The sequence below is a fragment of the Emys orbicularis genome, chromosome 6, assembly GCF_028017835.1.
Source record: "Emys orbicularis isolate rEmyOrb1 chromosome 6, rEmyOrb1.hap1, whole genome shotgun sequence".
NCBI classification, from domain to species: Eukaryota; Metazoa; Chordata; order Testudines; family Emydidae; genus Emys; species Emys orbicularis.
In genome coordinates this window covers 87653488-87678210 of record NC_088688.1, presented here as the reverse complement: position 1 = coordinate 87678210, position 24723 = coordinate 87653488, and the positions used below count along the sequence as shown (strand labels likewise).

The 24723-nt window shown below is 40.4% G+C and overlaps 1 protein-coding gene across 1 annotated transcript in view; it reads left to right on the top strand.

The window, feature by feature from the left end:
- The window catches only part of LRRC2 (leucine rich repeat containing 2), a 70580-nt gene that overhangs the window by 18438 nt on the left and 27419 nt on the right, over window positions 1-24723 (top strand). Inside the window, exons 3-4 of the mRNA XM_065406877.1 lie at window positions 9072-9228; window positions 22128-22264. Coding sequence (XP_065262949.1) covers window positions 9072-9228; window positions 22128-22264 — 294 coding nt within the window. The remainder of the gene's footprint in view (window positions 1-9071; window positions 9229-22127; window positions 22265-24723) is intronic.

Genomic DNA, 24723 nt, shown 5'->3' with positions numbered 1-24723 from the left:
ACACTCATCATATAATCATTATGATTTTCGTAAAATCATATAGAGTGCAATGTCACAATGCTGATCATTAATTCTGCACTGATGTGTGTAATGTAGTCCTCTGGAAAGCTTGGTAGTAAACCATCACAATACAATGGGATTGTTCCCTAGTTCCACCTATGGTGCAAAGGAGACGGCAGTAACGATATCAGCTTAGGTTGGCTTGTCAATTACTTTTAAAATACCCAAAGGTTTGCTTGCATTCCTTGATGGTTCAGAGACAAATTTTGTTCTGCATTTGTTTAAAACAAAATGATAAGTAAAACTTACCAGTCATGGAGTAGTAGAAATAACACTTGGCATTGCTTTTCATGATACTTCAGTTTAGAAGTGAGATCAGGAGTCCACTTCCTCAACTGATGCCAGTCAGTTAGTAGTGGAGTTGGTTTCTAGAGAGATAAAAGTGTTCTGAAGCATGTCCTATTTTCACAATCAGAGATAATTCTTTATGTGTGTATTATGAGAAAAGGGGGGAAATCATAAAGCTACTCAGAGAGTAGCTTTTGTCTGCCTAGCTATTTAACTAGGGGCATGTCTATACTACTGCAGCAAGAGCTGCACAGCTACAGTGTAGATTGACCTTGAATCTGTGGAATTCCTACAGAAATGAAGGACCGTCACAAACTTCATCACCTTCTGCTATAAGAGCAAGGCATGCTTCTTTGACCTTGCCTTCTGTGATATAAACATATAGCAGCATCTACAGTTAAAAACCCTCCAACAAACCCTAATAAAACAAAGCACTTCACTGCACCCACTATTCTCTCCCTGGGGAGAGCATGAAAGAGAGAGTTAACCATACATGACAGATGTTAGTCATAATGTAATGCACTACTGGAAGGTGCTGAGCTATTAAGTTGATGAGGGTGGTAGAAGAACATGTATAGATTAATTTCTGGAACCACAGTTTGGGTTGAAGTGTAGATTTCCAGTTCACAGATAGAGCTAACCTGGCAGCAAACAGTAAGTACTGAGTAGTCCTGGGACAGTGGATCTAGTGTATTGGTCTACAAAACTTTTTCCAAGTAGTGTCATTTGAATCTTCCAGGTTAGTGGGGTGTCCATTATATGGAAATTTGTCCATCCAGGAATTAACTATTATAGGGTGTACTTGCCAAATAGGAAAGAAAACTTCTATGCCAGAATAACATCAGAATTTATGGAGTCACTCTCTCTCTCATTTGTTCTCCCATTGCATGACTCTTCTCTCTGCAGCTCCTTCAGAGGTCTCCCTTTATAGTGCAATTCCCTCTCCATGTTGTTTATCCTTATCTGCCCTTAGAGAATCTCCCAAGTGAACCCCTGATGAAAAAATAATGTTGTAGTGCTTTTAGACTCTGAACAACATGTGTCTGAATCAGCTACCTAGCAGAGAATGACAACCATTGATAAAGCTCTTAGCTGAGATTCTTTGTGATTTTACCACAAACGTGTACCAACTGAATTAAATAAGTTCTTCAGAGAAAGCTTTAGCTACTGCAGATGGGTGAGGGCTGTAAAAAAAACCCCAATGCCATGAATATTTATTTGAATTATTAAATGAATTTACTTTGACTGGCTTCTTGCCATTTAAGTGTTTCATTCATTAGTTATTCACAGAAAGCAGTTTACCGTCAAGAATGTTCGTGGAATCAGCAAATTTTAAGTGAATGTTGGAAATTTTCAGGAAAAGCAACTTTTGAATTTGTGACTGTCAGCATTAGCACTAGAAAAAGTGCCTATACTTATCCAGTCACGCAGTCAGAGAACTGAAAAACACCATGGACCAGATCTTGGCTATATTGCTTTATGCCAGCTGGGGATCTTGACCCTCATTTCCAGCAGTACATGTCCAATAAAAAAGCTTGAATATCAAATGCATTCAACAAACTCCTTGCTAATGAACTACAGTAAAATAATTATTTATGAACAAATCATGACCTCAGGTACAATTAATGAAGATTAAAATACATGAAATTCACAGAAAAAATAATTTATTGCAAATTATTCTCTCAGTTTTACTCTGCGAATTTCAGTTACTTTGTGACTCAGTAAGGAGGCTACTTCCATTTGTTATTCCAAACCTGCTGGTGACAGTGAGTTATGTGTTTGCCATAATAAGTCAAGTTTCTTTATGTGAAATAACCACACCAGAGGGGACAAATTCTGTCGCATCATTATATCATTATTATACACCCCCAGATGTTTTATGAGATCATGAAGAACCTGCCCTGGTTAGGGAGTAGAGATGGGTCTGAGTCTTAAAGTTTGGAACCAGCTCCAAACTTTCTCAAAACTAAGGGAGGTATTTGATTCCAGGCTGTTGGTTTGGCCCATTGCAGATAGAGTGGTAAGTTTGGATTGAGATCAGAATCTGAACTTCTCTAAAAATTGAGTGTTTGGAGTCCAGAGTTTTGGTTCAGAAACATCTCTAGCAGGTAGATTCTGTTCTCACTGGTGATACTTAAATAAGGGGTGGGTACCTTGGTATATTGCCTTTAAATAGTTTTTCAAAATCAAGGTGTTTTGTGATATCGTTTTACTCTTAGAGGCTAAAACTCAACATTTTCCAAGTGGCATTCTTCATGGAGTAATTTATCAGCTGCTTGCCAGCTTCAATACAGTGGCTGAAGATTACAAAAAAACCACCAGGGAATCGAAGAGGAAAGCAAAAATATAAAGCCTGTGTAAATTTCAGTTCCTACTACTCACTGGTTTAGCAACACAGATATATGTATTGAAAGAGGGAATATCCTGAAAAAATGGCACACTATAGAAAAACATTAGGTTGTTTATCCCATATAATACTGGGTATAAAGAAAGATTGTCAGAGAAAGCTTGGAAGTCTAGACAATTGATATAAATTCAGACCTTGTGTGAGTGGGTTCAACTCCACTGCAATCAGGTTTGAATTTGGCCTGATTACTGTACCAAAAGTCCAGAAAGAATATCTTGATACTGGGACTGTTGATTAATCACACTTAACTCATGCGATTAACTCAAAAAATTAATCGTGATTAAAACAATTAATTTTTAACAGTTTTAATTGCACTGTTAAACAATAGAATACCAATTGAAATTTATTAAATATTTTGGATGTTTTTCTACATTTTCATATATATTGTATTCTGTGTTGTAATTGAAAACAAAGTGTATATTATTTTTGAGTATAAATATTTGCATTGTAAAAATGATAAACAAAAGAAATAGTATTTATATACAAGTACTGTAATGCAATCTCTTTGTCGTGAAAGTGCAACTTACAAACATAGATTTTTTTTGTTATATAACTGCACTCCAAAACAAAATAATGTAAAACTTTGGAGCCTACAAGTCCACTCAGTCCTACTTCTTGTTCAGCCAATGGCTAAGACAAACAAGTTTGTTTACATTTACAGGAGATAATTTGCCCTCTTCTTATTTACAATGTCACCAGACAATAAGAACAGACATTTGCATGGCATTTTGTAGCCAGCATTGCAAGGTATTTATGTGCCAGATATGCTAAATATTCGTATGCCCCTTCATGCTTCGGCCACCATTCCAGAGGACATGCTTCCATGCTGATGACGCTCTTAAAAAAAAATATGCGTTAATTAAATTTGTGACTGAACTCCTTGGGGGAGAATTCTATGTCCCTTGCTCTGTTTTACCCGCATTTTGCCATATATTTCATGTTACAGCAGTCTTGGATGATGACCCAGCACCTTGTTCATTTTAAGAACACTTTCACTGCAGATTTGACAAAACGCAAAGAAGGTATTAATGTGAGATTTCTAAACATAGCTACAGCACTTGACCCAAGGTTTAGGAATCTGAAGTGCCTTCCAAAATCTGAGAGGGATGAGGTGTGGAGCATGCTTTCAGAAGTCTTAAAAGAGCAACACTCTGATGCGGAAACTACAGAACCCGAACCACCAAAAAAGAAAATCAACCGTGTTCTGGTGGCATCTGACTCAGATAATGAAAATGAACATGTGTCAGTCTGCACTGCTTTGGATTGTTATCGAATAGAACCCGTCATCAGCATGGACGCATGTCCCCTGGTATGGTGGTTGAAGCATGAAGGGACATATGACTCTTTAGCGCATCTGGCACTTAAATATCTTGCAATACTGGCTACAACAGTGCCATGAGAACACCTGTTCTCACGTTCAGGTGACATTGTAAACAAGAAGCGGACAGCATTATCTCCTGCAAATGTAAACAAGAAGTAGGACTGAATGGACTTGCAGGCTCTAAAATTTTACATTGTTTTATTTTTAAATGCAGGGTTTTTTGTACATAATTCTACATTTGTAAGTTCAACTTTCATGATAAAGATATTGCACTACAGTACTTGTAGTAGATAAGTTGAAAAATACTATTTCTTTTGTTTTTTTTACAGTGAAAATATTTGTAATAAAAATAAATATAGAGTGGGCACTGTATACTTTGTATTCTGTGTTGTAATTGAAATCAATATATTTGAAAATGTAGAAAACATCCAAAAATATTTAAATAAATGGTATTCTATTATTGTTTAACAGTGTGATAAATCACGATTAATTTTTTTAATTGCTTGAGAGCCCTACTTGATACTAATATAGCAATCCTTAGTTCTTAACGAAACATAAGTAAAATTTTCTAAGCCTTTCAGATTGATTCCAGACAATGGAATAAATCCCTAAATTGTTATTTATTCATTCCCAAAGTTATGAAGGAGTCAGATGGCTGGGATCTGTGTCTGAGATAACAGAGAAAAGCCCTGCACGTTGGATCAGTCTCTCTCTAACAAAGAAAAAGGTTTTGCATGATTATCTTTTTACTTATGGAGAACACGCAGGATGAAATCCTGGCCTCAGTGAAGCTGATGGGAGTTTTGCCATGTGTCTCCAACAGGACCAGGATTTCACCCTCAGTGCTCACTTTGGTGAATTAGGAATAACAGATGTTAGGAGAATGTGTACAAGATGGAAAGAAATGGCAGACCAGTGAAGGGACAGCAATAGAGCTAGATCACGGCAGAGCCAGGGAACAAGGAAGTGTAATGTGCTTTCTCTCTGCCGTCCACTCTTCCCAACTTCCAAGGAGCAGCTACCTGAACCTTGCCTCTGGGATGGGAGGAGAGCATGCCAAAGACTGTCCCTCCCTAGCAAGTGGGAATGAAGTGGATGAGGAGAGGAGTGTGCACCAGTCAGTGGGGGAAGAGAAATACCTTGGGTTTGGTAAAGGGATAATGCAACGTCCATCTAACCCTCATGCCAAAGTGGAGCTCTGAAGGAATTGTGACTAAATGGAGTGTCTCTAGTCTATCTAGTTACTTACATGGCCCTTATTACCATCCTATCTGAACACCTCACAGTCTTTATCTTCACAACACCCCAGTGAGGTAAGGAAGTGCTAATATCTCCATTTTACAGATGGGAAACTGAGACATAGAAAGGCTAAGTGACTTGCCCACAGTCACATGTGGTAGAGAAGGCCTTTGAACCTGCATCTTGTAAGTCGTAGGTTAGCCCCTTAAGTACTGGGCCACCCCGCCACTTCCTCCCTGACTCCCAATTCCTTCTGAGAGCTCCTCCTTGGCTGGTACAAGTATGTGTTACCCCATAGGTTGAAGCTTCAAGTTAAGTCTCAGTTTAGCCCGTAATGGTGGGGAAAATCAAGAATGAGATGAAAGAAAGCAGTCATAGTTTCAACCTTTATGATTTATTTATTTATAATAGATGTAAAAATAAGTACTGCACATTTGGAGGGGTCGGGGGGAAGGAAAGGGTGGGGTAATCTTCCACAAGAATTTAGAAAGATTGCTCATTACCAGCCTTGAGGCAATTCAGGCATTTTATTTTTTAACTACCATAAACTGACAAATATATAAAATGGATCAAAATATGATATATACTTCCTGGGCAAATAAAGCCAAAAATGAAACAATCCATATGAAAAAGAGAAGGGGGAAAAAAAAGAATTACATACAGACTCAATGTCTGCAGATTTATATATATATGAAGTCATGGAATTAGAACTAGCATTAAATTATTCTTTAAAAAAATCCCAGTGGTCAGCATTTGAATGTCTGTTTCAATGTACTGCTAATCAAGTTAAGATGAATGATTTAGCTGTACATAAGTAGCACTATTACTGGTGCTTAATTAAGAGGAACCTATTAAAATATGTCACCGTATTAATATTTTGGGGGAAACTAACAAATCTAAAGAAAAACTGAGGTTTCTGATCTTAAAAACAAGTTAAAATTGTGGCCTTCGCAGTTAAAGTTGCCTTTGTAATGTAAAATTCTAAAAGAACAAAACCAAACCCACACACAAAGATTTAAAGGGAGTAAAGGTGGAAACTATTAAAACTCATTTTATGAGGCAGAGTTACTGCTGCAGAGATGGTAATGGCGCCTCAGCTAGATTATTTATTTCAGATGTTACCACTGCAGAATGATATAAAACCTAGCAGTAAGATTGCTAGATGATATGCTACTTTACAAAAATAGGGTCTAAAATTACCTAATTTTCATCTTTATCAACTGATTTCTATCTGACCCAAGTTTAGGGCATTTGTTGCATAATTCAAACCATGAAAAGTTGGTCAGAATTGAAAACCAATTAACTAAAACAATTTAGTATGAATTCAAAGGCTTAAAAAACCTGCACTCCCCATCATTCAAAACACCTGAAACACATGGGTTAAACTGAATGGAGTTTTGTAAATTACCCCAGTAGCAAATTCTTTCCCAAGTATTTGAAATAATTCTAGAAATTGGCAAGACAAAAATTGCTTCTAATTAATGAGCTGTTTAAAGACACTATTTCCATGCTTCCTGGAGCCAAAAGAAAGATCCAGGAGTAACATTTTCAAAAGCGCTTAAGTGATTTAGGAGTCCTATGTCAGAAAGTGAAAGTGAATGGGACTTGGGCTCCTAAGTGCCCAGGTCACTTTTTGAAAATGGGATTTAGACTTCCCAGTCACTTAGGCTTGGTCCACACTGGGGCGGGGGATCGATCTAGGAAACGCAACTTCAGCTACGAGAATAGCGTAGCTGAAGTCAACGTTTCCTAGATCGAACTAAGTTTACTTACTGCGGGTCCACGCGGCGCAGGCAAGCTCCCCCGTCGACAGCGCTTCCTCCTCTCGGCGAGCAGGAGTTCCGCAGTTGATGGGGGAGCGCTTCTGGGATCGATTTATTGCGTCCAGATGAGACGCGATAAATCGATCCCAGAAGATCGATCTCTACCCGCCGAATCAGGCGGGTAGTGTGGACCCAGCCTTAGACACTTCTGAAAATTTTACCCACGATTTTGACCCAGTGTTGCTATGTCGCTATATGACCAAGTTAAAAAGAGTTTGCACTCTTCAGTCTCAGTGGGATGTCTACATAGCAATTAGAGACCCACAGCTGGCCTGTGCCAGCTGACTCTGGCTGCGGGGCTCTTTAATTGTGGTGTAGATGTTGGGGCTCGGGCTGGTGCCCGAACTCTGACCTTCCCCCTCGCAGGGTCCTAGAGCCCAAGCTTTAGCCTGAGCCCAAAAGTCTACACTACAGTTGCATAGCCCCTTAGCCTGACACCTTCAAGCCTGAGTCAGCTGGCATAGTCCAGCCACAGGTTTTTAATGGCAGTGTAGACATACCCTATATTCCTTCTCAGCAGGAGACAAATTTGGAAACATTGATAAATGCTAAAAGGAAGATTTCAAAGGACCAGACTATTCTGGACCTGATTCAACAAAACACTTAAGCACATGCTGAAGTCAATAAGACTTAAGCATATGTTTTGCTAAATGAGCATGAGATTACTCATGTGCTGATAGATAAGCATCTACTTATATGATTTGCTTAATTTGTAGCCTCTATGACTAAACTTATTTGAGTTGAAGACTGAAGAAACCCAACATCCAAACTAGCATGAGAACATTAAATATTTTTATAGTGAAAAGTAAGGGAGCAACTTGCTATGCTTAAATTTGGAGGCATATAGGAATGCAAACTTTATTAATTCTACAGTTTAGTGAGGCCAAAGTTGTCAAATCTGGGTGCCTAACATTAGATGCCTAATTGTGTAAATAACGGTTTGCCTATATAAGGTGATGTAATGCACTCTATGTAGGTGTGATTACTAAAGCAAACTAATGTGTTGTACATTAATTGGTCCATGTAGACCCTGCTGAAATGCATCCATTCTTTTTCTGTTGTTTGTGAATAAAGTCTTAGTGAGATGCTTTGGGAATAAGTCCACTGCTTTTGCCCTTTCTCCAAGACAAATTGAATATTAATACAGTGGGTTTGTTGAGAATACCCACAGCCTTATTTAGGCAACATTCACAGTAAATAATCATCAACATATGCAGAAATAACTATTCCCTCCCTCTCCTTCCCCAGTCTAAGGTCATCACCTTCACTGACTTCTCATAGTGACTTTGGTCACTCCTGTATCCTGGGTGAGTCTTGGCCTTCCCTACTTGTGGGGAAGTCGTTGGTTTGTGTCACACTCCCTGCCTTGCTGGTTATGGTAGCACTTAAGCCTTCCATAAGAAGGTCCTGTTGAATTCCAACAAGTGAGCCTAATTTTGCCATCAGTTTTCTGCATAGAGAAGTCTAATTGAAGTCACTGGGAGTTGTGTGTGTATACTAAAAGGCAAAATCTGACCCAGTGGCTTTGGATGGTGATCTGTCTGCACTTCTTTGAAGTCTTTTCAACACCTTTGATTATAACTGCTTTGCAAAGACAATATTTACCATCCTGTTGCAATAAATTGTAAATGATGTGCACTATGCACTGCAGCCCTATTGACCAAATACACTTTGGTACCTGGATAGGATGGTTGAAAACGATCACTGGCTGGACAGGACCCACAGTCCAGGCTGACTGTTGTAAACCAATTTAGGTAGCAGTGAGCAGTGGCAATGCTCCTCCTGGAAGGGATGTTAGCAAAGTACCATCCTACCCCAAGACAACCAAAGGGAAATTAAGAGGATAGATGTTAGCCTGGCTTTAATTCAGAAATATGGAAAAATAAAACACTAGCCAAATACTCTTGATTTATGTAATCTCATTTCATTACAGGAATTTCCAGATTCATTGAAAGAACAGACACATCTGAAAGAATGGCATATCTACAAAACACAGATACAAACCATTCCAGCCTACATTGCCCTGTTTCAAGAGCTGAAAGTATTGGAGTTATCAAATAACCAGATCACACATCTTCCAGTTGAAATTGGTATGTTGATTTGGATTTAGCTATTTAATTTTATGGTTAAATGTGCAAATGAATGGTGGTCAATTGGCATGAAGCTACGAGTAAATATAGACCAACCCAGTCCCAAAGTCTATTCTCTCTACCGTTTTCAGCAAATAGTTATGCCTTGATGTTTACTGTTTTTCAGATACTTTATATGTACTGAATCATGAATGATATTTTGCAGTCAAACCTGGCCAAAATATAAGAGAAAATGACACTCACCTATTGTTAGGCAGTGACTTTGGTTTCTATGGTGCCATTGTTTGTTTTTAAGTTCTACTTAAGAATGGACAGCATTTTATGGCCCATTGTTAGATTATCAACAATGAGAACAACATCACAGAACACCAACCTGAAACACACAAGTTAAAGCACGTGCACGCGCACACACACACACACACACACACACACACACACACACACACACACACACACACACACAAATTAAAATAAATACATAAAAATTCAGATACTAGCAATGGGGAAACCCACAACATATAATTTTGGATAAAATGCCTTCTTTTAATCCATCCATTTCGCCTCAGTAGTGAAGGGGTCTTAAAAAAAGCGCTGTTTCCAATCCAGGCAACCAGAGGTTTTGCTAAAGACAGAATTTAATTCTTAACTCTTATATAGTCTGGCTTTTATTACTTTAAATTTAAACAAATGCTCATACTATTTGGCCTTTTAGTGGTTTACAGTGGTCTCTCAAAACTGTATTTTGTTTTGAAAGATTCTACCAGTTTGAGAGAGCTTTGTTATACTTAAAATGAGGAATATTGCTGGAATTGGTACTACCAAAGTAGAAAAAACCCTCTGTGCAGCTGTAAACCACACTAACACAGTAGGGCTATTGCCCTACTCTAGTGCCTAGGCCAGGCAGAGAGATTTGAGTCTGCTATTGCTACCTACTCTTTTGGCAGTAGAGACTCTTGCTTTGAGATCGAGAGGTCCCAGGTCCATGCCCTGCAGATGACGCAACTCGGGTGTCAGTATATATATCTATATACAATGCCAGTATATTCATTCAAGTAAAGAAATGAAAAAGAAAAAAGACTTAAAAAATGAAACCGCCCTCTTTTCAATTATCTATCCCAGAATCTTACGCAATAACTTTGCTGGAAACACTGCAGCGGAGCTGCTGTAGCGCTTCATTCATTCATTCATTCATTCATTCATTCAAGACACTCAATACAGTGATGGGAGGGGTTCTCCCGTCAAGGGAGTTAATCCGTCTCCCCAAGAATTCTTCTATTGACCTAGCACTGTCTACACTGGGAGTTAGGTTGGCATAGTCATTTTGCTCAGGGGTGTGGATTTTTCACACCTCTGAGCAATGTAGCTGTGTCAACATAACTTTTTAGTGTAGACCTGGCCTTAGCTTTTATTTCTATTTCTTTTAGTTAGAGACTTGGTACTTGGAGTTCACTGCCACATTTGGCTTTCCCAGATGATAGATTAACAGTGATACTTTTGATTTATTTGTTTACTTACATTGTATTTTATACAGATAATTGCCCACTGACATAAAAAAATATTTTATAGGGGCATTCCGGTGGCTAAATAGTGTAACAAATTGTAAACAAGACATAACAAGGAGATTATGAACATAAAATAAACACTCACGGTCTGGCTGTTTTATCCGTTCTTTAACCTTAGAACTGACATAGGCCAGTGGGCGTAATTGGCGGAAACATTCCACGATGCGGCAGTAGGGAATGGGGGGGAAACATGATTCCAAAATTAGATTCTATGTGAGGTAACATGAAAAAAATGGCTAACCATAGTTGTCTTAAATTAACTAAAGACAGGACTGCCTAGACTATTGTGTGCCATATTAAAAAATTACCACTGCTTGACCATTTGAAGCAGGTAAAGGCCATTACAGTTTCTTCAGTCTCTGGTGATACTGGATATTAAGAAAGGAGTCAGTCCTGCCAATCAAAGCTGATTAAGAAAAGTAATAACATTTGTTTCAAGGAATAAAGACATAAAACTAGGTATTACTGGCATGACCTGTTCTCTACAGAAGGATGATTTTGAAGCCATTCAAGACCTAACTTGGTAAATGAGGATAAAAAGTTTCAGATTTGTTTGCTACCAACCACTTATCTTTTTTTAAAAAAATCCATACATTCATTGGACTAAATTTTGCCTATGATAATTTTCATGCAACTCCCACGGAAATAATTATTTTGCGGAAGTTCTATGACCTGTGTTATACAGGAGGCCAGTCTAGATGATCACAATGATCCCTTCTGGCCTTGGAATCTATGAATAGGAGCTGGAGTTTCTCTGCTCTATGGGTGAAATTCAGCCCTGTGTGTAGGGACTGTGTGGGGTTTATAATTACCAATTAAGTTCTGTTTTGTGTTTTTTTCAATGGTGCTTAGCTTTGTGTGGTCTCACTGCATAATGTTGAGTTTTGAAGATTTGGGGCCCTACTATGCCAGTGTGAGGTTCTCCACACCACATAAGCCCTGTGCTGAGAGGAACTGCCTGCACAGCAGACAAAGAAGGGTGTCTTCACAACCCTTACCTGCAGTGGAAAAGTCTACAGGTCAACTGTGCATAAGTTGGTCTTGAAAGCCGTGATAACACTGCTCTACAGCCAAAATGCTTCTGAAATAAATGTAGTCAAACGTTACTAATTCTGGGTCACTGAGAATGAAAATGATGCTTAAAATTGTTGATTGGCTCTAGTTTTCAAGATATGCTATTGGGTCAGTATATACGACCCTTGACTTGGGAATGGCGGAGGATAAGTGAGTTATAAAGGGAAGGGATCTCAATTTAAACCAGAAATGACTAAAATACATCTTTGACTGGATCTATGAATAAATCTATGACTGGGTTTGGACAGTACTTGCTTTTCAGGCAAAACAATGAATGATGCAATCTGAAGCTGGTATTGCGTCATACATTATATGAATTGAATCATGTTATTCCTAGAGGTCATGGATGATGCAATCATAACGAAGCTTACATCACTCTGCTGAACAAATTGCCCTATATCAGCTCTAGAAATCATACAGTGTCGTGCTCTCTTATTTGTCAGTGTTTGATTTTGCAAAGGGACACATTTCTGTTTAGCCAAAGTGAGCAGAGGTGCCTCGTACTTGTGTGAACAGTGCAGATAACTTCTGCTATGTTTGTGGTGAAGTGACTTTTGCATCACAAAAGCGCAGTATAACCACTGTGGTTAAGAAAGCCTATCACCTTTATTTTGGCTGCAAAATTGGAGATCAGGACAAGAGGTGGGCCCCACGCATATGCTGCAACACTTGTGCAACAAATCTTCACCAGTGGTTGAACAGAAAAAGGAAATCTATGCCTTTTGCAGTGCCAATGATTTGTAGAAAGCCAACAGATCATACCAGCAATTGTTACTTCTGCATGGTGCCTCCAGTTGGGAAAGGTGTGTCAAAGAAGAAAAAGTGGACTGTGCATTATCCAAACATTCCATCAGCTATAAGCCCAGTACCCCACGGAGAAGGACTGCCGGTTCCTGATGCACCAGAATCATTCTCACTTGAGTCAGACAAGGAAGAAGAAGAGGATGAAACTTCTGGTCCTGAACCATCAATGTCACAGGACCCACATTTTCTCCCATCCTCCTCCTCTGAACCACACCTCATAACACAAGGTGAACTGAATGACCTTGTCAGGGATTTGGAACTACCCAAGAGTAAGGCAGAGCTGTTGGGCTCCAGACTACAGCAGTGGAATCTCCTGGCAGGTGATGTTAGGGTTTCCATGTTCCGTGACCGTCAAAAGGATCTTGTCCCATTCTTCTTCATGGAAGGTGATCTTGTAGCCTGCAACAACATCGATGGTGTGATGGCAGCCCTCAACATCGTTCACGATCCAGATGAGTGGAGACTGTTCATTGATTCATTGAAGACGAGTCTTAAAGCTGTTTTACTGCATAATGGCAATGTTTTGCCATCAATTCCAGTTGGTCATGCAGTCCATATGAAGGAAACCTATGACAACATGAAACAACTTTTGAGGTGCATAAACTATGACCAACATCAGTGGCAGCTCTGTGGCGATTTGAATGTTGTTGCTCTCTTGCTTGGTCTGCAGACTGGATACACAAAGTACTGCTGTTTTCTCTGCGAATGGGATAGTCGTGCAAAAGATTCCCACTACATCAAGAAAGATTGGCCACTCCGACAGTCATTGGAGCCTGGGAGGAAAAGTGTTCAGCATCCACCACTTGTTGAATCAAGGAAGATTTTGTTACCACCCTTACACATCAAGCTGGGTCTGATGAAGAACTTTGTCAAGGCCATTGACAAAACACAAGCAGCTTTCAAGTACCTTCGTGGAAAATTTCCAAGGTTAAGTGAAGCTAAGATAAAGGAAGGTGTCTTTGTTGGTCCTCAGATTCGTGAACTTCTTCGAGATGATGCATTTGACCATGCACTGCGTGGCAAAGAAAAGACGGCATGGAAAGCCTTCCAGTTAGTGGCAATAAATTTTCTCAGAAACAACAAGGCAGACAACTACAGGTTGTTGGTGGAAAACCTCCTCAAGGCATACAAAAGCCTTGGTTGCAACATGTCACTAAAGATACATTTTTTGCACTCTCATCTAGATTTTTTTCCACCGAACTGCGGAGCAGTGAGCGACGAGCACGGCGAGCGATTTCACCAGGACATTGCAACAATGGAGAAACGCTATCAGGGCAAATGGAGCCCATCAATGCTTGCAGACTATTGCTGGACAGTGACAAGAGATGCTCCATTTAATGAATACAAGAGACAAGCCAAGAAGCGTCGAGTAGACACTGAATAGGACTAAACTATGTACATAATAGTTTTTTGCCTTTTGTTTCATAATAAATTGTATTTATATAACCCTTTTGCTGATTTTTAAAGTGTTACATAAACAGGACAGGTGAAATATTATCATGTAAAGCAACCATAAACACATGAAAAGACCTAGGTTTACAATTTATGATTAAAACTCTACTATCTACACAATATACATAGACATAAAATGTAAAAACTTAAATATCTTAGAAACAGTAGCCAATCAGTTGTTTTAATTGTCATATTTGAATTCAGCACATCAAAATACATAATAAATAGCACATTTTATCTCTGAAGCAGACGACTTCTCAAAAATTGTAGACCAGTGTAATGGGTGGGCTGTGGGTCCCAGCAATCCAAATCTTGCCGTGTAATTTTCTGTGACATAAGGGCCTGATCTACAGCCCATTAACGTCAATGGGAGTATTTGGGTCCCTTTGTATCAAGTGACTCACGAGAAGAGGCTGCTGCTGCTATTTCAAGATATAGACTAGAATACCAGCTAAGGGGGTGGATTTCATTCCCCCAATACCTTTGCAATCTACCTGTGTAGAACTTGATTACTCAGGCTTTATGCAGGTGGAAAACTTTAAGCACAAGTCTTTCCATGCAAACCTCTGTGCATATTGGCAGGTATAAACAGAAGGATGCCCTTGATAGCTGACTTCCTAAGGTGAGCCAGGCTGGCAGAGGGTCACTACTGAAGACCTCATAAACTAGATGGGATGGAGGTTTTGGGGGATATCTAGCCAAATTTTCACTTTACAGATTTTTTTTGTTTAAAGCAAACCCCCAAGAATTTCCATACACAAAGCTGTATTTTGTTTTTGAAATAAAAGAATTGTAGGATATTGTGTTGCATTATTTGAAAAGTACTATGTGGTCATATAATTAGAGTGTCTTTATGGGATTGTTGATTGTGTGTTCAACCTTAACTTTGGGATTGCCTGATTTTGAGCACTTAACTGTGAAACCTTGATGTTCTCTCCAATATAGGCTTGGTTTTTTTTTTTTTTTTTTGATGGAACATGTAATCAGTTAGTTCAAGTCTAATCTAGAAAATGTACTTTAGTCTAAAAAGGCAGCTTGGCTTTGAAAGTTTCTTTGACTATTAACATGCTGGCTGAGACATCAGTTTGGAAACCACATAAGCATGATCTTAACACCCATTGACTTAATGGGATGTACGTACGCTCTTAATCTCTTTGCTGAAGCAGGGCCTGAATGTGTTTACCCCGCTCTAATGACTAGTCTGCTACCACCTAGTCAAGCTGCTCCTGCAGCTCATGTGGTGGAGAGTTGTGCTTTGGCATTGAAAGTCCTGGCTTAAATCCCTGCTGATGGATGACCCCTGGTAGGAGTTGTTCTTAGGGAAACAACTACTTCTTGCACCATTGAGCTGTTAAAAATAGCTCTCAATGACATTATTCCCTGTTGTTTATTCTGTTACTTTGACAAACATTCCATCACTTGGTAGTAAGTTTAAAAGTGAAAACTTCCATTAAAGTGGCAGTTAAATTGATCATGTTGTTGGTGATATGTGAATTATAGACTTGTAAATCACAAATTATCATCTCCCTCACACACACCCACTCTTGTAGAAATCAGGGTGGGTTTTTTTCCATTTCAGGTTGAGCAATCATGGGTACTGTATTTGCATAGATAATATCCTGTTTGGCAATATTAACTGTAGCATTACAAGAACATAGAAACTTGTTAAATCAGGGGTATTTTAAAAAGTAAATTTAATGGTAGCAAAATAACTTCTAGCAAGTATCAAGGTATCTTCATTAGATTGGACTTAAGCCTCCTTGATGCTGCAACTTCAAGCTTGCTGTTTTATGCTCCTGTTGCAACCCCAGGAAACTTATGAACCATGGTGAATATTCTATCCTCTGTTTGTAGCTTCATGATAATTGACAGTACCTTGCATAAACAGAATGAAACATGCTGCTACAGGGATGGCTTTAGAGAATTTTTTACAATATTCCCTCTTGATTGCAAATGCTTTGGCTTTTAAGTAATCTTTGCATATGGAACTCCCCATTGAAATTCACTATGAACGTGATTCAAAGTCCACTGAAGCCAATGGAAAGACATCTGTTAGCTTCAATGATGAGACCACACGGCTCTGTCTAAACTAGAGTTTTATAGAGATGTACTATGGATCCAGTTGTACAAAACTCTGAGTGGGGAAAAAATAATGAATTACATTTTAAAATTGATTTCATAATACCTAAAATTCTCAGTGTGCTATCTCAGTGAGCTTCCAGAATTAAGCTGGGAACTCAACCCCCCTTTTCCAATGTTATATAGTCCAGAGGAGTTGCAGGATAGTAGATCTTAAGTTTTTCACATGTTCAGTACTGAATATTGTCCAGAGGAGGGTAACATTTGAAGAAAAACTCCCATTTGGGGGAAGGTGGAAACATTTCTCTGGCAGGTTGACTTTTTAAAAAGTGGCAGTTGTTTGCAGCTGCTCACAGGTTTGGGATATTATAATAAATACTGGGAGACATGGATTTGTAGGCATAGGGGAAGTGTGAGGTTATCATAAGATAATTTATCCCATGGCTGTCTCCTCCACATATGTGTTATATTCTATCTTATCTATCTGTCTAATCTATCTTTTAATTTGCTTAAGATATCAAGAAGGTGAATAATACACTAAAATGTAAAAAACCAAACAAATAACCCCCCTCTGCTTTCTAGACAACAAGGGACTTTGCCAAGGTCAATGAAAATAAATAAATAAAAATTTGCTTAATTACTTCCAAGGGCTTCAGATAGTGGCATTGTATAAATCAGAGCTCCCACGGTGAATTCTGACAAGCACATGCCCCATTTATGTAACCTCTCTTTGCTAAAAAAAATTGCATCTATTGATTTATCTTTTGGTTTTATGCTACCTCCCATCACTGTAGTATCTCAGAACATTACAGATAAAATAATCTGGTAAAAAAAAATCCCCTGGTGGACATATCCGGCTCTATTCTCCTTTTAAATAATAGGAAGATCTGGGTGGGGTGGGAGGAAAAAAGCTTTATCAAATAGAAAGAATTTGCTGCATTTCTTAAAAGTGATTAGACTCTGGATTCCTCTAACCTTCTCCAGATGTTAATCTGACAGCTAGATCCTTTCCACTGAGAATGCTTTATCCCTGGTTTCCATACACTTTGTACTGGACTTTGTGATCTCCATTGTCCCAGAAGAATACAACTGTTTTGGTGGTCCACAGAGAGATTAGAGTTCGTATTCCATTTATCTGTTCAGAAAAAAAAAATCATAGTTAGATAAAGTTTATATGGAGCCTTGATCCATCAAATTCCCTCCTTCCAAAACAAATAAAACTAAAACCCCACATCTTCCCTCTCCTCACCACAGAGATTTCTTCCCACCACTCCTTGCACCTCTCTGACTCCTTGAACTTCCTCCTCAGTCCTCACAAATGGTCTCTTACTCCTAGTTCTTTTTCCCCAGGTGGAGTCTGTTTCCATCCTCCCAACCTACATGGACGTCCTCATCTTCCCCTTCCACACATTTTACTAGAGAGGGACTTCTAGGTTCTCTTTGACTCACTGCCATATCCGTAACCTTCTGACCCTAGATCCCCCATCCCAAATATAATATCTCAATCTGTCCATGAAAAATAGTGCAATTGCAAACAGGATTGATACTGGCTTTCTGATTTATTAAATCCAAAATTTTAGATGTGGATACATAAAAACTGGACAAAGAACAAAATTTCACTAACCAAGGTCACTTTGTTAAATAATAATAATGATAATTTTAAAAAATGGTAGTAGTTTCTGAAGCACCACCCACAACCCCAAGCTTTGCCTATTTGTTATGCCACAATCTGATGCCAAAGTAGATAGTTCAAAAAATTATAATCCCTCTCTTTTTCTGGGATGCTTTGATTAGCAGTGAAATAATGAATAATGTTGACATTTAAATTGTCATCAGTAAGCTACAGAGTTTATACCCCTTGAAATAAAACAAGGCCGGAATCACTGGTGTACCAGAGAGGATGAGGAAAAGAGACAATTTACCATTTAATGGACCAAAAGAAGCTCTTGTGTCCAGCTAATTTGACTATTTCGGACCAATGCAGACACCTGCTTTGCAGTTTTCTGTAGGCTTATACGGGTGGAAGAACATTGGTGAAGAATACTGTCCTTAGGTGATAAAAACTACTTTATAATTTTGTCTGCTTTTACTCACTTAGCCATCCCCTTAGAAACTCTAATGTAGGCTTGTCTACCTCTTCAAGTGGCATGGCAATCACTATTGTGCTGCTTTGCATATTAAAAATTAAAAGTTATAGGGTTTAATTACTGGGTTTAATTTTTTAAATAATGAGTTTAAAAAATCACAATGAGAATAAATGGTATCTTATGCAACAACTGTGATGGCATAGCAGGTTCTAATTAAAAATAAAATTCTTAGACATGAAATTGCCAGGGAAACTATGGGTTTCATTACTGCTTTAACTGCCTCTGCTTGGAAAATACAAGAAGATGTTAGCTGTTTAATGTTCTAATTTATATTTTTTTATGGAATGGAAAACTCAGTGCACTAGCCTCATAAAGAGAAGTCAACCACAAAGCTGTACTAGCAGCAAGTTTATTATTGTGGGTTTTTTAAAATTGTGAATTTATGCTTGAGCACCATCTGACACATGTGGGGCCAAATCCTGATCCATTCCATGCAGCCAAAAAGGGGGAGTACCCCTATAGGACTACATAAACGGGCTGCATTTCAGGCTGCTCAATCTTAAGGGGGGCTGGGCCTGATACATAAGGTCTGGTTTTAGAGGGAAGGAAATACAAATACGGCAGTGCTTGTCCACCTCATCCTGCTCAATCAGTAGGACAATTTTGTTAAGATTTCTCACTGTTGCTATCACCAGTTCAGCTTCACAAGTGGTAATGCTGCATTCTGCAGATCTACCCTGAGCAGGGTTAGACAACAAAGGGCTTAATGGTCCTCTGAAGCCTGGTGTACGTTAACACTCCATCCGCCAATGGAGCAGAAATGGTAGTAGGGATGGCAAGAAATTTTAGCAAAAATTTCCTGGCAGGGACCAAATTCTCCTCTGGTCTAAATGATTCCAACTCCTATTAACTTCAATGGGAGTTACTCCTGTTTAAAGCCAGGAAGTAATTGGGTCCACGTTGAAACAAATCTTTCCCATCAGACTTGATGTGTTCTTCCTCCACACATCTACAGCTCAATGATTTATTTTTGCTATAACAAGGTGATAAATTGATGTAAGATAGGCTAAATAGTACAAATAATACCTTCATTTCTCTAAATCATGTTACACTAGATAGGCTAACATTATATTTTGATGCACTTGTAAATAGGATAAGCGGTTCACACATTAACACCCTAACTACTGCTATTATCCTCTTGCACCAGCCAAATGAATCTTTTGCAATAATACTACACTGCCAAATCTATGTCTATTGTAGTCGAAAGGCTAATTCTTCTCCTGCCAGTTTAACTGAAACACCACTTAAGAGGAAAAAGGGAAAACAATAATTTCTTATGTGCATAGAGCTTAAATACTTACTCAGTTCTTTGTGAGGCAAAGCTTCACCGAAGGCAATGGGAGTTTTGCCTGAGTAAAAGAACTTAAATAAAAACTAAAGTCCAGGTCATGCCTCTTAGCTCAGTGAATCTGCCTCAGATGCCACAGAACAAGGGAGGGGGCTTCTACTTCCATAGAACCATCCTAGGCCCTGTCCCTGGGAGGGTTCACTGTGGATATGGGGCTCGGTAGCTGGGGAGAATGTAGGCCAGGGCAGGCTGACATGGAGGCAGGCATATCATCCTTCCCTGCAATCTGTAGAGGCTCCCCTTGCAGAGCAGATTAACTCTCCTGTGGCCCGGGGCTATTAGATTTTGTGGGGCCCCTGTATACAAGTCTTTTTCCTAATTTAAAACAAAATGATCACAATTGTGGCATTGAGACTACTAATGCTATACTAAACTTGCCTTTTAATTAATATAAAGTCATTCTGTGGTTACATTTCAGTCTTAAAACATGTAGAATGTAGTTAAGTTAATTCAAAATAACCTACTTCTTACCTTAGAACAGTTGTTATATTAGTTTGGGTGCAGGAGGGGACTCCAGGCTGGGGCAGAGTGTTGGGGTGCAGGAGAGGGTGAGGGGTGCAGGCTCTGGGAGGGAGTTTGGTGCAGGAGGGGATTCTGACCTGGGGCAGGGGGTTGGGTTGCAGGAGTGGGTGCGGTTCTCGGCCGGCGGCGCAGCAGAGCTCAGGCAGGCTGTCTGCCTGCCATGACCCCACGCCACTCTCGGAAGCGGCCAGCTGCAGGCACGTCTCTGCGGCCCCTGATGGGGGATGGGGGAAGAGGGCTCCATGCACTGCCCCTGCCCCCAGCACCATCCCCGCAGCTCCCATTGGCCAGGAATCCCCTGGCCCCACTGCCTAGGAGCCACTGCCAGAGGGATGTGCCAGTTGCTTTTGGGAGCCGCCCGAGGTAAGCACCGCCTGGCCGGAGCCCGCACCCCTCACCCCCTCCTGCATCCAAACCCGCTGCCCCAGCCCAGAGCCCGTACCCCCCACCGCACCCAAACTCCCTCCCAGCGTCTGCACCCCGCACCCCCCCACACAGGTTGCGGTGCAGGAGAGGGTGCGGGATGTGGGCTCTGGGAGGGAGTTTGGGTGTGGGGTGTGGGCTCTGGGCTGGGGCAGGGGGGTTGGGTGCAGGAAGGGGTGAGGGGTGTGGGCTGCGGCTGGGCGGCGCTTACCTTGGGCAGCTCCCAAAAGCAACCGGCACATCCCTCTGGCAGCAGCTCCTAGGCAGGGGGGCCAGGGGGTTTCCGCGTGCTGCCTCTGCCCGCAGACACCGCCCCCACAGCTCCCATTGGCTGCAGTTCCCAGCCAATGGGAGCTGCAGAGTTGGCTCTTGGGGCAGAGGCAGTGCGTGGAGACTCCTTGCCCCCCTCACCCAAGGGCCACAGGGATACTACCCGCTTCCGGGAGCGGTGCAGAGCCAGTGCAGGTAGTTAGCCTGTTCCACAGTGTGCTGGGAGGGAGAGGAGTTGGGGGGGGGGAGAGGAGTTTCTCAGTGGGGCCCGCGGACCCCCTGGAGTACCCTCGGGGCCCCCAGTTTGAGAAACGCTGCCCTAAGATATCATCAGTGCCTAAGATCCAGCTGACAAGGAGCATAGCTTTCAGTAAAGCAAATAATGTAATAACTGTACATTCTCCTTGTCTTTCATATCAGATATGAATACCAAAGTCACCAAGATTACACAAAAGAGTGTATAATGCTTGATACTTGCCAGATGCAATTCTTGATGTCCTCCAGTAAGTTTGGTGGCAGGAGAAATCAATGATGATAAAGGCCATGCCAATTGTCACAGCACTCTCCAGCCAAAAGGCAAACTCTTTATTCCTTTTTAGCAGTAACTGAGGGCCTAATTCTGCACATGAGCCAGTTCCTATTGAAGTCAATATGAGTTTTGCCATTAATACCAATAGAAGCATGATCAGACCTTTTGTGAGATGCTGAGTCCTTTAAACTCCCACGGAACTCATTGGGAGTTGAGGGCATTCCATACCTTGAAGGACTGGGCCCATAGTGACTTCAGCAGGGGTGGCTCCAGGCACCAGCGCACCAAGTGCGTGCCTGGGGCAGCAAGCCACGGGGGGCAGCAGTGAGGCAGCCTTTGGCGGCATGCCTGTGGGAGGTCCGCCGGTCCCGCGGCTTTGGCGGCAATTCGGCGGCGGGGACGCCGAAGGTGTGGGACCGGCGGACCTCCCGCAGGCATGCCGCCAAATCCACGTTACCAGCAGACCTCCCGCAGGCGCGCCGCCAAAGGCTGCCTCACTGCCATGCTTGGGGCGGCAAAATACATAGAGCCGCCCCTGGACTTCAGTGATGTTCTGAACAATATTTATGTCTGAATACTTTTTTTTTTAACTAACTGGCACATAGGGTGGCTGTTCCTTTGCTAACCTGAATAGACTTTTGATTCCTTTGTGCTTCTGCCCTACTGATTTTAGCTCTTTATTTTAACAGGTTGTTTAAAACAACTGAAAGAACTCAATGTGAGTTTTAATAATTTGAAGAGCATCCCTCCAGAATTGGGAAACTGTGAGAATCTGGAAAAACTGGATTTGGCTGGAAATATAGAACTTACAGAGCTCCCATTTGAAGTAAGATCTCTAACTGCATTTCTTGTATCTGATTTATTTGGGCTGTTAGATATTTCATCACATGCAGCATAAACAGACATTCTTACAAACTGATTTCACACACCATCTCATACTTCAACAATACAGTTTTAGTAGCAATGTCATTGAAAATATCTTAGAACAGACAGAACAGAGCAGGACAGAGAGTCTGAGTGTCATTTGACAAATGGCTAAATCCTGCTCACATTTGCTCTAGTGCATAAGGCTGGGAAAGGGGCCAAAAGGGATTTTGCATAATGTTGGTGGCTAAAGGAAGGCTGCTGACGGCTTCCTGCCATGAAACACAAGTGTGAGTTGTCAGCTTTATCCATGTAATGCCCCAAGTTGCAACCCCATGTCTATGGGGTGATGGTTTGTTAAAAGAACACGGTGCTGTCCCAAGCAAATAATGCTGTATGCTTCCATGAGCAGCAAAAAATTGGTGGTAGAAATGTAGGTGCTTACACTACTCCTGAGGATCAGTAAGCTCTACTTACTGCATTGTGATGGTCCATGGAGAGACACCCAGCCCTGCAACAGCAGTATATCCCTTATGTTGGATGTGTGGTTGTCTACTCACTGCATACACACTCAACAGGTGTTTGCTATTTAAGGCAGCAATTTGGTCCAAAATGTCTATGGTGAAATTAAATAAAGTTGCTAATTTCATTTTTAATCTAGAAATTTCCTGCATTTTGCCAATGTCACTATCACTTCCCTAAACCTTGACATTTTTTAAACTTCTTGGTTCTGTTGTAGGTCAGATGTTTGGGTGGAAAGTAGGTATTCAGTTGTGTAATAGGGAGAAACTGAGGTGCACACAAGCCTGTCTCCCACAACCTCATGTCACAAGCAAACATTGCATATGGACATAAGTTATAGTATCAGGCCAGCCAGCAAATCCCATGTGTGCCTGTCTCTCTCTCTTTATAATCTTTATCGTAGTGGTTAGGGTATCTGCCTGGGATGTAGGGGATCTAAATTTGAATCCCCATTCCAGACTTGAACTCAGATCTCCCCCGCAACCAAGGTGAGTGCTCTAACCACCAGGCTGTAGGCTATTCTGAGGTGGTTGCATTCAGTGTCTCCTATTGAAGATGTTCCACTTTATGTAGCTACATAAATATTCATTGGGCCAGAGAGAGAGAGTGTGGTTAATGCACTCACTTGGAGGTAGGATACGTGGATTTAAATCTTCTCTGTCTGATTCAAATATACAGATAAATAGGCTATTTGCCTGGGAAATTTTAAATTTTAAACCACAGTTTTTTAAAGTAGTAACATTATCCTTGATAATGTAATATGTGTTTGACATCTGATTGTTAGATGGGCAAGAGATGGTAACTAGGGTGACCAGATGTCCCAATTTTTATAGGGACAGCCCCAATATCCGGGGCTTTGTCTTATATATGTTCCTATTACCCTCCACCTCCGTCCCAGTTTTTCACACTTGCTGTCTGGTCACCCTAATGATAACTGGCAATAATTGCTTCTTCATGAATGAAAACTATTGAAATAACTTGAATTGTGTTTGGAACCTGAGAGAGACAGAGAAAGAGAGAGAGATTTTGAAATGCTTATAATACCTGAAAGAGATGAACATATTTACTTCTGAAAATTACCAATCGGGTGAAATGAGTGATTCACAAGAGAAACATCACAACCTCCAATATGACTAGAGGTATGGTGTGTGTGTGTGTGTGTGTGTGTGTGTGTACAGAAAAATTACCCACACAGATATTTTTTATTAATAGGTTGTCATTTGGAAAGTTCAACTTTTATTTGACTTTCAAAATCCTTAAAAAAAATCTTCCTTGGAAGGTTACAGAAATGTGCAACTTGAAGAAAGCAGGTAATATTCTCCACTGTAAAACTTGCTTGAGAGAAATAATGACAAACTTCAACACAGCAGAAATGATCAGAGTCTAATTTTACCTTGGTATTGTACATAGAATAATGGCCAGGGAGAACCTGATAATATATATGATGATAGATTCAGGGAGATTGATAACATGCCTGTAATTCAGTCAAGAGTTTCTGACAGTACCATAAAAAGTTTATGAGATCATCAGAACTCTGAGACTGAATTACATCTTCAGTAATCAGTCTCCCTACTCTCTTTCTATCCATTTTCTTTATGACAGCTGTAGAATATATAGAAGTTTTTGAGCTTTTAAAGCAATTTATTGAGGAATTTTATAAGGAGAGAATTCTGGATTTTTAAACAGATACAGAAAGAAAATATTACAAACTGACTGAATTAGAGGGGAAAAATTCAGTTGTGTGTGTCACATAACCTGCTACCACTTTCTACATAATAGTGGCAAAAGCATTGTGCACATTCAGTCTGATCCACCTGCAATTCCATGTACAAATCATGCACTTGCACCCCCAAACATCCATTTGACAACCAGCTGTCCAATCTGTGGGCACACCCACTG